Source organism: Neopsephotus bourkii, unplaced genomic scaffold (genome assembly GCF_033783945.1).
Source record: "Neopsephotus bourkii isolate Nb327-2 ecotype Australia unplaced genomic scaffold, CSIRO-AGI_Nbou_v1 NB_1328, whole genome shotgun sequence".
In the NCBI taxonomy this organism is placed as follows: domain Eukaryota; kingdom Metazoa; phylum Chordata; class Aves; order Psittaciformes; family Psittacidae; genus Neopsephotus; species Neopsephotus bourkii.
In genome coordinates, this window is record NW_026901808.1 from 3949598 (window position 1) to 3965904 (window position 16307).

Below are 16307 nucleotides of genomic sequence, written 5' to 3' on the forward strand. Positions count from 1 at the left end.
ATTGCAGAAGCTGGATATTAAGGAAACATCTTTATACATGGATAATTAGCCATTACTGTTGCTAATGAGGAACGGTATGGAAAATTCTAGAGAAATCCTGCATTTCAGGTCGTTACTAAAAATGCCACAAAATTCAAATATAAGACTCCTGCAAGAGGCTTGATCTTTGCATAGTATATGGAAGTAATACCTTTGAAGCAATTGTGAGAAATGGGAGAAAAGATGGAAGAACAAATGAAATTAAGAAGCAGTGAAAAACGATCTGGAACAGGGTCTCATTGACTTTGTTAACATTCATAATAAATGCAATATAATAGTTTACCAACGTCATCTTACTGAGAAAATATATAAACAATGAGTTTTAATAACTTGTTCTAAATTTGCTTTTTTCACTGTGATGTTATGCTCAGCTGATTATCAATAATAATTCAAAAGCACTTTGGCAAGTTTGGGCTGTATTTTTTGCTCTGGTTCAGGAACTAATTAAAACTGCATAAAAAATCCTTCCTGCTTGCTGACGCTTAATTTGCTAAGTATTTCACATTCCACTCTTTATCAGTAATGTGCCTTCTGCCAAATTATATGGACCAATCGCTCTCTCACATGCAAACTTTACCAGTATTGATTTTATGTTTTCTACAAGATCTTCATAAAAGTGTAATATAGACAAAAGCCAAGAACTTATCCTAGAGGAAGCTCATCAAGAATAAATTCTCTCACTGATTTCCTATTTATAATTATGTTAAAAGATCAATTAGTTAACTATTTTTTCGATTCAATGCAAGCTATACTAATTATACTTGTTTCCATTTTTAAATAAGGAGTGGGGCTGTTTCATGTAAAGTCTTCCCTAAGTCTGTTATATAAAACAATGAAATTTTATAATCAAACATGTAATATTAATAAAAATGCTAAAATATAGTTCATCTGAGATAATGTATTTTCTGCAAGCACACATTTGTAAGTTCAGTTTTATAAAGAAACCCAGACTACTTTCTAAGGTAGAATAAATGGGATTCCAGTTTGGCTATAGTGCACGAGACAGATGCAAACCTTTGTGATAATACAGTGCTTTGTTTGTTTTTTTTAATAACTTCAGTTGTTCTATATTTGCCTCTGGTTTGTGGGCAGGACTCATCTCACCCACCCTTATCTGGCTGGCTGGTCAGCAAAGCTAAGGTCCTTAGCTGGACTTCTCAGTCACCAGTGCAGCATGATGGGCAAACTCAGAGAACAAGGTCCTTAAGCAATGACTGAATAAAATGATGTAAGTCCTCCTCTTCATGTGCCTATTTCCCAGAACTGACTGCAGGGGTAACTATTTTGTCTGGTGTAGACTAGAAATTAAGTTTGGGTTCATCTGACTAAACGTGAGTAGAAATTTAAATATGAAAATTTGGTAGTTGAATTTATAAAAACCTTCATAATCAACAGGGAAGAATAGGTTCTTCTAGAGAACATCTGATTTCAGCTTTTTACTGACTTGCATCATAGAGATGCATGTTTTCCTTATCATACAGGGATCCCGACTTGCTGCCTAGCTCCTATAAGGAAGGATGTCCTGCAGCTGTCTGCACAGGATCCCTGATAACAATAGCTTAGGTAAACATGGCTGTACGGTTGCAAGGCAAGCCTGGCAAGACAGTCTGAAGCATGTAGCATATAAACCAGTTTTGTTTTTTTTGCCTTTAAGTACCTATGTAAGAATGACCATTCACAATTAATTATCATGATTGTTTAAAAAGGGCCATTTTGACTGAAACTGTATATAGCTGGTTCTTCTTTTAATACAGTGCATTCTAATGTGCTTCTGTTAAGATAAAGAGCTTGATAAAACTGGTATATAATGAGTAAGTTACAAGATAAACTTCTTGCTTAAGTAAGATTAACCTTAGTAGAAATATTGTAGTTGATGTTCATGTACTGAATATTAACTGGATCAGACTATCTAGCTGTTCCTATTTTAGAGCCAACCCCACAGCCATTGATATCCCTTGGGAATGCTTATGGCATAAATAAACACTGCATTATTTTTCAGTTATACTGTGAGAATACTTTGTTGTGTATGTGATCTCAATGAACACATCTGGAAAACTGAAATCAAAAAGTATGTCACCATCCTTCCTGTTTGCATTGATTTCTAAATAATTTAAAAAATAAAGAACTGCATATTTGTTTTAAACAAGTATATAATTAATATCGTGGAATAAGGAGACAAGATCAAATAACTTCTCTCTCTCTGAGAACTATTGTGGAAGAAGGATTAAAATTGTCCAGGTGGTGATTTATTACATTCAATCAGAGACCCTCTCTTTTAGCACCTTGGGTCCCCAAATATGAGAAAGATGGTGAACCACAGAATAACGTGTTTAGACTGGGACAGTTGGAGTTTGAGCTCCTGCTCAAAGCAAAGCTAAGTTCAAACACTGGGCTGACATTCAAGAACAACAGCTTCTCTGAATTGCTCAAATGAAGCAAATTGGAGCCAGAATGACAAGCTATAAACTGTACAAAGACTGAGGAAAGACCTGGGTAAGACATGGGAAAAGCTATTGAAGAAGGGCAGAAATTGGATGGAGATGACTGTCTTTGGCTCTACCACATTGCTTGGCTCTCACTGGCCACAGATCAAAGCCCTGTGGGCTTTTCATTTCTTCAGACTTCTTTTGGCACTGCTCTAGGACCTCCCATCCTTCATTTTGGTTACACATTTGAATTACTCTGCCAGAATTTTTCCATCTTAGCAATTCCTGATACTTCCTGAGAAAACTACACGTTAAATAGCGTAAGGCTGAAGACTTATGCAAAAAAGCAGCTGGGTCTTCTGATATACTATCCCACTAGGATCCTATTTACAAAATAAAAAGGAACAAGATTCTTCACTGGTCATTCCTTTCTTTTTTTCTTAAGGAACAGATTAAGGTATCTTCTGCACTACCTCAGAGATATGATAGTGTCTATACAGCAGTAGAGAGACACTGCTTGGCCCCAGGTGCCTAAATAATCACATTTTTTGAGAACAAGTAGTTCAAAACACAGAAATTATTGCACATAGGTGGTAAGAAAAAGATGTCGACTTTGTACTGATAAATGTCATCGACATCATTTATCCTTTTAAAATATTAGCAAACTTTCTGCTACGGAAAAACAACTCAGTTTAGAAATGGAAATTAATTGATAAAATTAATTTAAAAACCATTAAAATAATTTCTCATTCAACGTTTTTAAGCCTCTGCTTTTATTTCAGCATGTAGAAGCTAATTATCACAGGATCTGTAGTTCTTTATTTAGAATATACGAAAAGCAATAAAAAATGCTTATAAAAATATTCTAAGAAGTCCATTAAATATAATTTGTACCTAACTGAAATACATATTAAAGATAAGGTGACCCTAGGAATGTGTGCTCAGAAAGCTTGCCTTCATTTAGCTCTTGGTGATAAAAGGTACAAAATAAATAAAACTCCAGGTTTTTCTTGATTACCGAACAGGAACACTGCACTGTACGTTTCTTATACACTGGAATACTGTTCCAAGTCATGACAAATTTGGCTTTGGAAAGCAACTTATTTCTTTTTGAAATCTGTTTTGACACGCTTGGGAGTCATCTTTTAGAGTTTGTGCCTGACAGTTTTGGCTTCCATGTCCTTTTTTATACTGTAATCTGAAGGTGACACAGCAAAGGTTTGTGTATCCTCGTCTTGGCTTTGATTGTGCTTGAATTATGAGTCACCCAAAGGCTTCCTGAGAAGGGCAGTGTTTTATTGAATAAATGTATGCTTTTGGTTTACAGAAAGAAGTTGAGCATTACTCACACGGGGCAAAGCCTTCCTTCCCCTTTTCAGGAATGCAGAAGAAAATTGCCTGAAGAATTGTACAGGGATAAATACCCCATCTAGAATACTAATTTAATTTCAGCTTTTTTTACTGTATAGGCATACTGTAGGAGCCAAGAGAGTTCTGCGGCTTCTGTAAGTGGTTTAGCAAGTGCCTGAAAATCCCACCTTCCCACCTCCCCAGTGCTCTGTCTCATGTCTGTAGCACAATAGATAATGTACTCACTTGTTTCATAGTGTATTAGCTTACTTTATTACTAGAAAATATTGCACTATATAACAAATCACCACGTCACAAAGTCTACACAAATGTGCTTTGACAACAGACTCGGAAACTCAACAAATGTTGTTTAAGAGGACATTACGTTATACTGAACCAACAGAAACATTGTCCAATACATTGAGACTAATTTGCATGGTAGGTTGTATGGTACTTCTTTAGAGTCCAGCTCTGTAGTTCTCCCTTCTTGGGCTGAGATCTCCCAGATTTCCTCTGAGGAAGGCTATATTATATATTATATTATGTTATGTTATGTTTATTATATTATATTATATTATGTTTACTCAGAGCCTTTACTATGGGAAATTAGATGAAAAATCAGTTTCTTCAGTTTACTGTAGTAGGCTCTCCCATGTACCATGCTTGGGAGGTACTTGGCTTCGAAAGATGTCATTTTTCACTAGGATACACAGACCGAGATAACCTGGTTAGATTTCTGATAATACTGCTTGCAAGAACAGAGGAGAAACTTCTCCAGCCTGACCAGATTCTAACATAGGCAAGTCAGTATGTCTGCTTTCTCAAACAAGCTGTTCTTCAGTTAGTATTAGTTCATTCACTAATATTAGTAAGACTGAAAGTCTGCACTGCTGCCAGTAGAGCTTTTGGGTTCTAGCACTGACATGGGCTACAGCTACCAGACACAAACATACCGCAATCCTCAACAGATACGAGTAGTTCCTGCACTTCTGCTCAAATATCAGGTGCACGGCAAGCCTCTATGTAGATCTAATAATGATAATGTTGGACTGCTTACTGTATGTAGCCTCCTCCTGAGCATAAGAATTTAATGACAAAACAGCTATTGGGACAATGTTAGTTACCTCTTTATGATATACAATGATGAGAATATGTCTACATACTTGTATTTCTTTTTTTGCTAGAAGGTCTTCTAAAGGGACCTATTTCTCCAGTGTACAAACTAACTCCTCTTAATGTCAAGAGTCAGACACACACATCCCTAGAAGTGTCCCCATAAGTTTTAAAGGAAGTATTTTTCAAATTTCATACAGACCATATGGCAGGGGGGTTGGAACTTAATGATCTTAATATCCCTTCCAACCCTAACCATTCTGTGATTCTGTAATGTAAGCCTACATTAGAAAACAGTTTCACCAATAATAAAAGTACTTTTGAAACAAAATGCTTGCTAAGAGTCATTAAAAACCTTCTATGCAATATATGTAAAAAAAGATTTATCTAATGCTTTGCAAAATTATCCACAAATGTACCACACCATGCACAAACATTAATAAGAAAGAAGCAGCAAAACCATAATGCTACCACTTTGAAATGCAATGCAATTAATACTACTTCCACTAATACAGTGTAATAGCTACTAACTATTATTGATGTCTATTTTCTCAGGAATCCATACTCATTAAGGAGGTCTATGGTTTTTTTTTATCTTTTATTCAGAAATACGGAAGCAACTGCACACTGTTTCATGGCTAATCAGAGCTATACAAGAAAAGATATGAAAGTCTCATTAGTGTGAATTTTACGATAGCTGGTATACTACTATAATTCCCTCTGTTCAAATTTGTCATTTCCTGTGATACTGAGAAGTTACCATTTCTCTCACGAACAAGGTTTGGATTGAAAACCTTCCTAAGCTATATATGGAACTTATTTTTTAGTTTATCCGCTATAACATGTAAAATATTTATTAAAATAGATTTTATACCAGATGACTACAATAAATGCTTAGAAAATACTTCAATTTAATCTGAAGTATAAAACAGTCTTAATGTGTAGGACAGAAAGGATATCAGTAATTTGAAGGTTACTAAGACAGTATATACCTCACAGCTAAAAATGTGACACTCTGTAAGGTGAGAAGACATGCCTTGTAGGAATTAAACTGGAAAGCAGTGCTTTCAGGAGTTATGTTAATATAACAGCGGCATTTCTTGCATGGTAGCAGTATTTTCTAAAAGTCTTTCAGGGATTTTATTTCTGGAATTAACACAGGAAAGAAAACTGCTACTCTCAAAAGGCTCTTATGAAACTCTCTTGCACAAAATACTGATTTCTCTGTAGGAAGGGACAAGTGGTCAAGGCTGGGCATGGGGAAAAGGGCAAACATCTCACATTAAAGTCAACAAAGTGGACAATGCAGCATGACTCATGGTATTTTTGATAATTAAACATTTCTGGCATTACCAGCTATGAACAGCAACAAAAATGAGCAAAAAGATGAAACACCTGAAAAGTCAGCATTAGAAATACATGTTTAAAGAGAACTCATGCTGAAGAAACTCTATGATATCATATAAATCTCATAATTTTGAGATGGAAAGGAGAAAGGTCAGCTATGAACCTTTGTTTTCCATCAGTTTTAAAGCAGACAGACCCAGGAGAAAGACAGAACTTCATAGAGAGATGGCAAGAAAAAATGGTGTAGTAAATCAGAAAGAGAAAAATGAAAAAGGATGTTTTAGCTGCATGTTGGACAGAAGTTCATATCACTGACTTCTAGGTACCAATGGTACACATGGTTCACTTCAAAATGGGTCAGTGGTTCACTCCTAGGTTCACATGCACATTCCCTTTGTGGGATCAAGTATCACTTAAACTCACAAACAAAAGATATATGTGACATTTAAGAAGACAGCAGGGCTAAAAATGTATATGTTGCCAAACGGATCTAAGTGCTTCTCAATATTAGAATAATCTTAAGAAATAGGAGAAAAGGGGTCAGGACCAAATGTACAAGTGAAATAACTATCTACAGAGGAGAAAGTATGGCAGGAAGCAGGAGAACTACCAGAACTTCTTATCTTCCAGTATCTTTTGTCAGAGACAAAGAAACATACTTTCATGAACAAAGTAGTCATGAACAGACAGCTATTAATTCAGACTACCTGTAAGAAGCACTTAAACCAAGAATGGGTTCCTTTAGGAAGCAACTGGAAGGAAAGAATTCACCAGTGACTCAGGGATGTAAAACAGTAGAGACAGTAGGATGACAGAAAAATTCTGTCAGTTCCAAATAAAAAACCTACACCATTCTCCTACCAACTGAATTTCTTTAACCCCTTAGTGCTGTTGACTAGAAAGTCCTGAACTGGGGTTGAGCAAGCCATGAGATACTGGGTCTCCAGTTTGCACCAGGTACACTCCATTTTGAATGAAAACATCTGGAGATGTCAATGGTGGGCTGAGGTCACGGAATCAGAACTGCAAGGGCCAGAGTAGTGTTAGCAGAGTGATGGTGCTCCCTGAAGCTTTATCTTGTGCAGCTTTCTCAACAGAGAGTACAACTGGAAGAAAAAGAAGTATGAGCATTCCTGACCAGAGGAATTGAAAGACATCTTATAGCAAGCCTGGACATAAAAAAAATGTCCACGGTAGAAAGATAAAACTGAGATCAATCTGTGGACAGGGCACTGAGGATGTAGTATTCCTTAAATTGAAGCCTGCTCATTTTGAAGGTCTAGGTCTATTCAGTAGAAAATGCAAAGATGTTTTTTGTGCAATTTCTGGCCATTTTGGAAATTGCTGATGCTTAAAGTGGTGCACCGGTCTCTGGTAACAGCCTTAAGGAGTCAGAAACTTCTACTGGGGTTTACACAAAATCGGAGAAAAATACTTAGCCTTCCTTTTATTCTCACAGTTTACATCTACAAAGTTAAATTCTTCTCCTCTTGATTGTTTATAAACTGTGTGTGGCCCATGCTGTCTGCTGTATCGTGTCAGGGTGAAACTAGCTGCTGGCTTATTCCAGTCCCATGACAGGAGTGGGCTAACAATTAACCAGTATGGACAGTGTGTCAGTTCTCTGGCTCCATTTTGTACTAACAGTCTCACTTTTGCAAAGCCTGGATTTTATCATTATAAAATAGCTGTCTGATATAGGAACATTGTCAGGCTTTAACTTCTTGCATTTAGTTTTAATGTTTCAGTCACATCACTTGTTTAGGAGTTGCCATAGCTCCATGAATCAGTCCTGGGTTGTCTTCAGATTTCCTTAACACCAGTATTTCAGACATAGTCTTGACAGATCTGCATTTGAATGCGTCAGTTCTTTTTTAGACAGGAACGCTTCTGGGGTTGGGCTGCTGTCTATAGGCTCAAATATTTCAAAGGTACTTTCCAAAAGAGATGGCACATGTCAGGTGCTTGGTTAGCTCATTTAGTAGAACATGCCCAAACCAATTTTTGATGTCCTAATAGTGAGCATTTTGCTCTACATAAATTTAGTATGTACTAATTCAACCACTTTGTGCTGGTTTTCAGTAGTTCTGGACTAAAGCAGAATTTCTCCTCTATCCACATTAGGAAAGACTGATTTTTCAGAGCTCTTCAACAGTATTTCAGCAGTCTATACTCAATGCAGGCTGCTGTGAAAGGTGAGGATGAAGTGTGAAGGCTGAAGCAAAGCTGGAAAGGGGTAAATTTATTTGAGTAACAAACACTTTAACATCTTTTTCTGCCTTTTTTCTTAATAATTCTTTTTTCCTTTTTTCAAGGCAACGCTTTTCCAGCATCTTTTTATTTTATTTTATTTTTTTTCAGTATGAACACTTCTGTCAGCTTACAGCAAACGGAAGCCATATGGCTGGTCAGCAAAAACAGGTGCAAAGAAACCAAACTAAGTAGCACATCTTTGTTTAGCAAAGAACCTGAATAATAAACACAAAGATTGTAAGACCTCTAGCCATACAGTGTCATAGCTGTCATCTAAACAACTGCTGCTTAGTATTTTCTTAGATACAAAATGATGTTATTTCCATGATTATTATTTTCTTTTTTTAATAAGCAGGTACATTACTATTTCTGCTTTAGAAACTTTAAAATTACCTCCTCCAGCTGGATTGTACCCTATGACAAATCTCTCGTGTTGGTTCACAGTTTTCTTTAGTGGCCTCTAAATTTGAGCACTGCCATTCCCTCCATCTTTTCCTTCTCCAGCAGACTCTGGCTGTTGACCTCCTAAGCTCGACGGACAATGGCTTTTTAAATACTGTAGCATGCATTCTATATGCACATGAGAGAGTGTTTTTTCCCATATAGGATTTTTTTTTCCCTATAGTTAGAATATATCTCAGCCAATGTTGATCTGTTTCCTGTTTGCAATGTAAGTAAGATTGCTGGATGAGAGAAATTAAGTCACTTACAGAAGTGGATTTGACACAGTGAAATATGCAGTTAGGACATATTCACATCTGAGACAGAATACATTACAAGGCAACACAAAACCTTATGCAAAACACAGCCTTCCTCTTCCACAGGCAGGAATACTACTTTGGTCTTATCTTAAAAAATGAGACTTTAAATACAGGAGGCACAGGGTAATGACAGAAAAGAAAGGTATTATTCAAGTGTCATTACACACTAAAGATAATAAAATAACTGGATCCATCAGTAACGAGAAAGCATGCCTTGCCTCATTGGTGTCACAGACTAAATATTTTAGAATCATAGCAGCTTTCTCCAAGTACTAGAATTTTGTTTTGTATTCATATTATGTCACATGACCAAATCTTATCATCTGTTCCTTATTCATAACATGTGGGATAGACACATACATCTCAATCCATCCTACTCAATTCCCTTTATAGTCAGTCAAGCAGAATATATACTTCTATGGTACACCTGGTTTACTTGAAATATCCACATAGGAATGACATGAAATGCACACTAGAAAGGCCCATTTCTGCCCAGGAGCTATAAAAGGAAACATGACATCTAGCTATACAGATAGATATTAACTGCATTATTGATGCATATTTGGTCACATGGGTTCCCATTTCCTGTGAGTTTATGGGAAAAAAATAAAATACCCACATTGTCCTCTTAAAACAGTTCTCTTATTTTTCTCAAGCTGTGATCTCACGTAGACTGCATTTTTTTCACTTCTTTTGAATAACTCAAATGAGTATGCATTTTGTTAAATTTCAGAGTCTAACAACCTTGCATTAAGGTATACCCTTATTTCTGGTACACATAGATTTCTGACAGTAAACTTTACTTTGCTCTGTATCACGCCATTAAATCTAGTCACTCTGTAGTACTTCCAAACAGTTGCTCCAGTATCAGCCATTGTTTTACCTTGAAAAAAAACAAGCTCTCTTTCTCTTCTCGGCATTCTCTAAAGCAACAAATCATACCCTGCCCCAGACACAGAGGATTAAGAGGAGCATATTATCACATTTGGACCTACGGTATCTATCTGTACCTCTGGCCTGACAAGACAAGATATTGCAAATTTACACTGTTTTTATTGAGGGTTGAGCTCAGTCCAGTAACTCCTGTCTGCCACAGTGATATGTAGAAAATAACCACAGCTCAGTGAATGCACCAGAACTTGTTAAACTATCATGCTGATCAACTTGTTTCGATCACGATCAATGCTCTAAGAAGAAATTCTCTTGAGAGAGGGGAATTATCCTCATGGGCTTGAGTATGTTGCTGCTTGAGGGTTCTTTTTTTTTTGCTACTGTCCTGCACTGATTGCTGAAATATCTATTTTGCTGTCTATTATTACACAGGCTTGTTCAGCATACTGGATTTCACACTCCACTTCTCTCTGAAGATTGGTGTTCTGAATCGTTTTCCTCTAGAGGGGATTCGCTTGCATTTTTCAAAATAAAATCCCATCTTTCAGGGTTACATTAACCCTTCTAATTCCCTTCATACTCTTCTTTTGCTATGCAATTCTCCACAATTTGTCAGCAACTTCAGAAGAAAAGAATGTTGCTTATTCCACTGTTCCAGAATCTTAACGGATGTGAAATAAAACCAGATTTAATACTAATATAACACCTCTGCAACAATTAGCTTTCTCCAAGTTCATACATAACAGTGACACCACTTGGACTTTATTATCACTCTTAATTTGGTTTAATTAGAAAGAAATGTCAGATTCTGTCTCTTATAAATCTTTCTTTAAATACAGGTATGAAAAATACTTTATTGACTATGTGAGTCTATGGATGTTTTAAACACCTTATGCTTATTATTTCTGCAATTTGATAACAGTTACTATATTCCTTGTTCTAAGGATTTATAGGTTTTCTAATGACAAAAATTTGGCATACACAAACACTAAAGCTTCACTTCCCAACCTCTAATCTTCAGAAGTAAAATATTTAGTATTTTTGTATAGGATCCTTTTTATTTTTTTAACTTTGAAGCAGAGAGTAACCTGTATTAAGTGACATGTGAACGCCTTTAGAGGAACAAAGATCTTAACGAAATTCAATCATTACTCAGTTCAGGTAATAATAAATTGTGATGGATGCTCATCTCAAGCCATTGAAGAATTTTTTTTGGCTAAAATATTAAAAGTTACGAAATTCCTTATCACTGTCCAGGTATTAAAATTTCTTCTTCTGTTATCGTTTCCTTACAGATAAATCTTGACCCTCCCCTTCCAGTGGAGCATATTCAAGCTTAATGTGTCAGGCTGGACAGAAAAACTAAGTTGCTAGAAGCTATTATTTTAAAAGCAAAGAAAAAACATACTATGGATCTTTGCTGTCAAGAAAGAAAGAAACCTCTTGTACCACAACTTTACAGTGAAGGAAAAGGAGGCAAAATGGCTTATCAAAACCAGTAACCTTGTAAAGGGCTCACAGATTGCTCTTTGTTCTACCTTAATGAGTCAATATATACAAATGTATCTAAAGCTTGCAGCACTGCTTTGGGACAATAAGAGTTTCCTGCAGACACCATACAACTTACTACGTTGTGAGAGGTCTGGAACTGCTCTTAGTTTTACCCTTACAAAGAGGTGGGACCATTGACACTCAAAACACAAAAAGGAATGCACAAGCACCTTAAATTTTGCCTAGGATACTTAACTGCAGACACATTTTTCCAGAACCAATGGTGTTACCTCCCACAACATAGAAATTAATTTCCAATCTAGCACACAAGGATGTAGTGAGTATATATGTACGCCTTATGGTTTAGAACCTTTTACACACATTTTTGTAATTGTACAGACTTTCCAAACTTACCTCCTCTATGGATAATCAAAGAAGTTTCACTTCCAACAGGACATTCTTTAAGTATATCCACTACTTCTGCATGGCTCAGGTTCTGTACATTCTGCTGGTTGATCTCAACAATGAGGTCACCTTCACACAAACCAGGACATCCCTGAATGTCTAGAATTTGCTTCACCCTCTGTCCTGTAGGACTGTCTGCTATAGTGAAGCCAAAGCCCTGGGCCCCTTTCACAATGGTTAAGGTCATGAGTTCAGCTTGGGTGGCCCCAGAAGAAGCCATTGATACATTATCATCATGGGCAGGTGGTGGGAATGTGCTATCAAGCTGACTATCTGCTGGAATGGATTGCAAGGAGTGTGGTGGTCGATCTGTTACATCTGGAACAGACTGAGAAGTCCTAGAAATGTATTCCAAATAAGTTTCATAGTTATGTCTTCCATTTACCACTACCGGAGGCCTCTCCATTACTGCAAGGGGTGGCACCATGCTGTTGGCAGGATCTTCAGGATCAAAGGGCAAAGGGTATCCACGACATAGCACCAAGTTGACACTCTGACCAATAGGAACAGACTGGAAGAGTTTGACTACATCTGCGTGAGTATGTCCAAGGACACAAACTTCATTAATATAGACAATGACATCACCTAGAAAGAGAAAAAAAACAAAACAGTGACAACTCAGTTACTGTATATGCAGTATAATTTTTTTCTTCATCAAATAGTAGTCTACTAAAAAGTAAAATAAATTAGATCAACATACTGATTCAGTAGTGGAGACAAAAAAGTAGAGCTTGTCTGCCAGCAAATGTAATACAAATAAACAATGCCGGTATTCTTTCTTTCCTGTGGAAGTTCACAACTGGAAAATTTAGCTGGATCCAGACATACACCTTTTTCCCAATATTTCTTTCCTTGTTTTTTTTTTGTTTTTTTGGTCTGCTTTCAGTGTACTCCACAGATTACTTTTTTTTTCTTTAAGATAGAATGCAAGTTTACTTGGAGGGTTGGTTGTTAAGAAATACGATTGTTTGGTGAAGAGCAAAAGGAAAAAACAAAGGAAATAATAAGCACTCTTGGATTTAAAAATCAATGACTAGGGGTGCAAGTGCATAAGGAAATACCTTTTGCATTGATCACAGTATTGACAGTTTCTTATTAAATTTCATTACTTTCCATCAGACATCCAGAACTCCCACAGTCATTTCCTATTCTAGGCATAAACTAAACTGTATCTTGCCTATCATAGAGATGTTAAGAGGCATTTTGTTGCAGCTGTGATGGTTCAAGGACAATGACAAGAAAAATTTGTAGGTAGATATAACAGCTTTTTAGTAGAAAAATCTAGGCAAATGTCTCAAAATCAGTTCAATATTTTTAGCTAAACCACATGGTCAAGTAAAAGATACTACCTTTACCTTCTAATATTGTCTCATGTATAGTACAGAGCTACCAGTCAGAGTGTACATACTTAAAGCAGAATACTTTAAGACAACAGGCTATTTATGGGTCTGCAGGTTGCTCATGCACCCACCAGCTACTGTTACTGGAAAGTTCAGAAAAAAAGTTTAAGTTCTTTCTTGTTGTCAGAGTGGATCTATACATTTATAGCCACAAATCATTTTCTTTACAGAACTGTTAAGGTGCATATTAACATAAAAATGAGTAATCAGTATAAATGATATTCCGAATAGTTTGATGACCCACAGTCAATTTGCATTTTAATAAAACAGTTTGTATCTTTATAACAAAAGGGAAGGATGCTTGGTTAGAGAAGTTAGAGTATTTTTCTAAGTGAAAATTTTCTTATCCTACCATCAACTAGGAAGAAGTAACTTATACAGACAACACTGAGAGGTGTCTACAAGGTACACAATTCTATAATTGACCTAACATAATGCAACATTTTATAATGGTATGTGAAAATTCAGTAATAAAATGAGAATTAATTTATGGAGGATGAGGTAGTCTGCACGAAATTGCTTGAAGTGTATTTATGAAATTATGCCTTTTGAGTACTTCAATCAAAAGATCTAATCAAGTGAACTGAGGAAAAAAGAGCATCATCAAGATGCCAGTGCAAGGGCTGTTTCCATGTGGCAACAAAAGGCAAAGGCTATTTCTATGTGAAAACAAAATGGTGATTTCCCACATGATCAGCCTGTCTAATAGTCTGAAGGTAATTAATTGCATATGCACAAATTGTGATTCAGAGAAAGACTTCTTCGGAGGGTGCCTAGGGAAAAAATGTTAGGAGTCCTTGTCTAAAAGTTTGTGAATATTAGTCACAGAAAGCTTAGGAGCTGTTAATATTGTCTTAAATGTGCATCGTAAGTTTCAAGTTATAAGCAAAAGCAGTAAGGTCACTTCACAGGCACTGCTGATAGAATGCCAGTTTCTCTCTCAAGCAGCTCAGAGTAAAATAGTTTTCGAAAGTCAAGATTTAAAAGACAGAAAGAATGTACTATACTAAATTATCATGGCAATGGCTGCAATTAATTGTGATTTGCTTATGCCGTGGTATAGAAAGATCTTACCTGCATTCTCCTTCCTGGCTTCCGCATTAGCAGTGAGGCTGACATTGCTCGTAAGAGAACTGATACTGTTGAACTGAGACTCCTTCAATGCATGTGCCTGTTTCACTATCTTATGCCTTAATGCCCTTTGCAACTTTTAATCCATGCAGTCTTTATTTCCCTGAGTGATGGCAATGCAGATATGTGGTGGGAGGAGACCAATCTGTTTGTTCATCCTCTCTTGCAATATTTAATCAGGGTGCAAAAGGAATAATGCATTTATTGTGTTATGCAAGTAAATCACCGTCTGTTTTCACCCCTTCACTTTGTACAGGATTAGCTATGATCTAAAACCTAAATCAAGATGTTTTTCATAAATCAGATAAACTAGTTGACATTACATAGGTCTCCAGTGAAAAGAAATTAGCTTGTGCAGAAGGAGTGCAGTCACGAAATATATAGGCCATGTAGCTCCTTTCCCCAGTCACTACACAGGCAAAACTGAGCATCAGAAGGTCTTGGGTAAGAACTCCTTGAAATAACAACACTGCATATCCCTCACAAAACAGCCTTCAGAAAATCCTTCAGCATTTCCTGAATCAACATTTTTAAAGGTCTTTGTGATTTCTGCGGTATAACATGAATAGCATGTCTAGACACAATCTGAAGTAACTCGCTCAGAGCTGAACTGTTTGGGACCCATAATGATGTACTGTCATATGGAGAACATATGGCTGAAGGTTAAGAGGAATGAGGGAAAAGACATGATTTACTACATTTAAGTCAGAAAAACAGCTCCAGTGGTGTTAAACTGTGGAGACACAGATTCAGATCATGAGACAAAGAGGAGGACTAAAAGGGGTTAATTTCAGAAATCCTTCAAATAGATCTCTGGACTGTAGGAGTTTCTCATAATCTAACTCATTTTCCAGGCTGAGAGTTCCTCATTGCTGACACAGAGAGAAGTACCCAGCATTTAGTGCGGAGTGAGAGAGAAGTTTGGGATCATTACAGAGCCAGTGCCATGCTAACGCAAAGTTCAGAACCTCTCTACTTTAGAAAATCTCCCTCAAATGTTCTTGTAGCATCTTTTCTGCCTGTTCTCTCCTGCAGCTTCTAATAATAATGGGTGCATATGGACAAGCATAATAGTGATCCCCTTTATAATTCCTGTCTGATTTTCTGAGCAAGCCATAGTCTGCCTCCAGAAATCACAGTTTCACAGTGAGTGGGTATCTCTGAAGTTATGCAGAACATTTATATTAAGCATCAAACTTTGCCTGGCTTTCAGAACTAAACCTACTAAAATGAGTAAAGCTTGCTTACAGAATCACAGAATTATTGAGGTTGGAAGAGACCTCTGAAGGTCATCTTGTCCAACGCCCCCACTCAAGCACAGCCACCTAGAACCAGTTGCCCAGGATCATGTCTAGGTGGCTTTTGAGTATCTTCAAGGATGGTGACTCCAAAACCTCTCTGGGCAACATGTTCCAGTGCTTGGTCACCCTCCCAGTACAAAAGTGTTTCTGATGTTCAGAGGGAACCTCTTGTTTTTCATTTCATGCCCATTGACTCTGGTCCTCTCACTGAGCACCACTGGAATGAGCCTGGCTCTGTCTTCTTTGCACCATCCCTTCAGGTGTTTACGTACCTTAGAAAGATCCCTCTAAGCCTTGTCTTCTGCAGGATGGATATCTCTGCACTTCACTGTCATCAAT

At 36.9% G+C, this 16307-nt stretch overlaps 1 protein-coding gene across 15 annotated transcripts in view; it reads right to left on the minus strand.

Moving 5' to 3' along the window:
• The window catches only part of MAGI2 (membrane associated guanylate kinase, WW and PDZ domain containing 2), a 728751-nt gene that overhangs the window by 108234 nt on the left and 604210 nt on the right, over window positions 1-16307 (minus strand). For 14 of the 15 annotated variants that reach the window (XM_061366354.1, XM_061366365.1, XM_061366351.1 and 11 more), the window contains one exon: window positions 12086-12721. The exons of the other annotated variant lie outside the window; for it this stretch is intronic. In XM_061366354.1, coding sequence (XP_061222338.1) covers window positions 12086-12721 — 636 coding nt within the window. The remainder of the gene's footprint in view (window positions 1-12085; window positions 12722-16307) is intronic. 15 annotated transcript variants of the gene reach the window in all.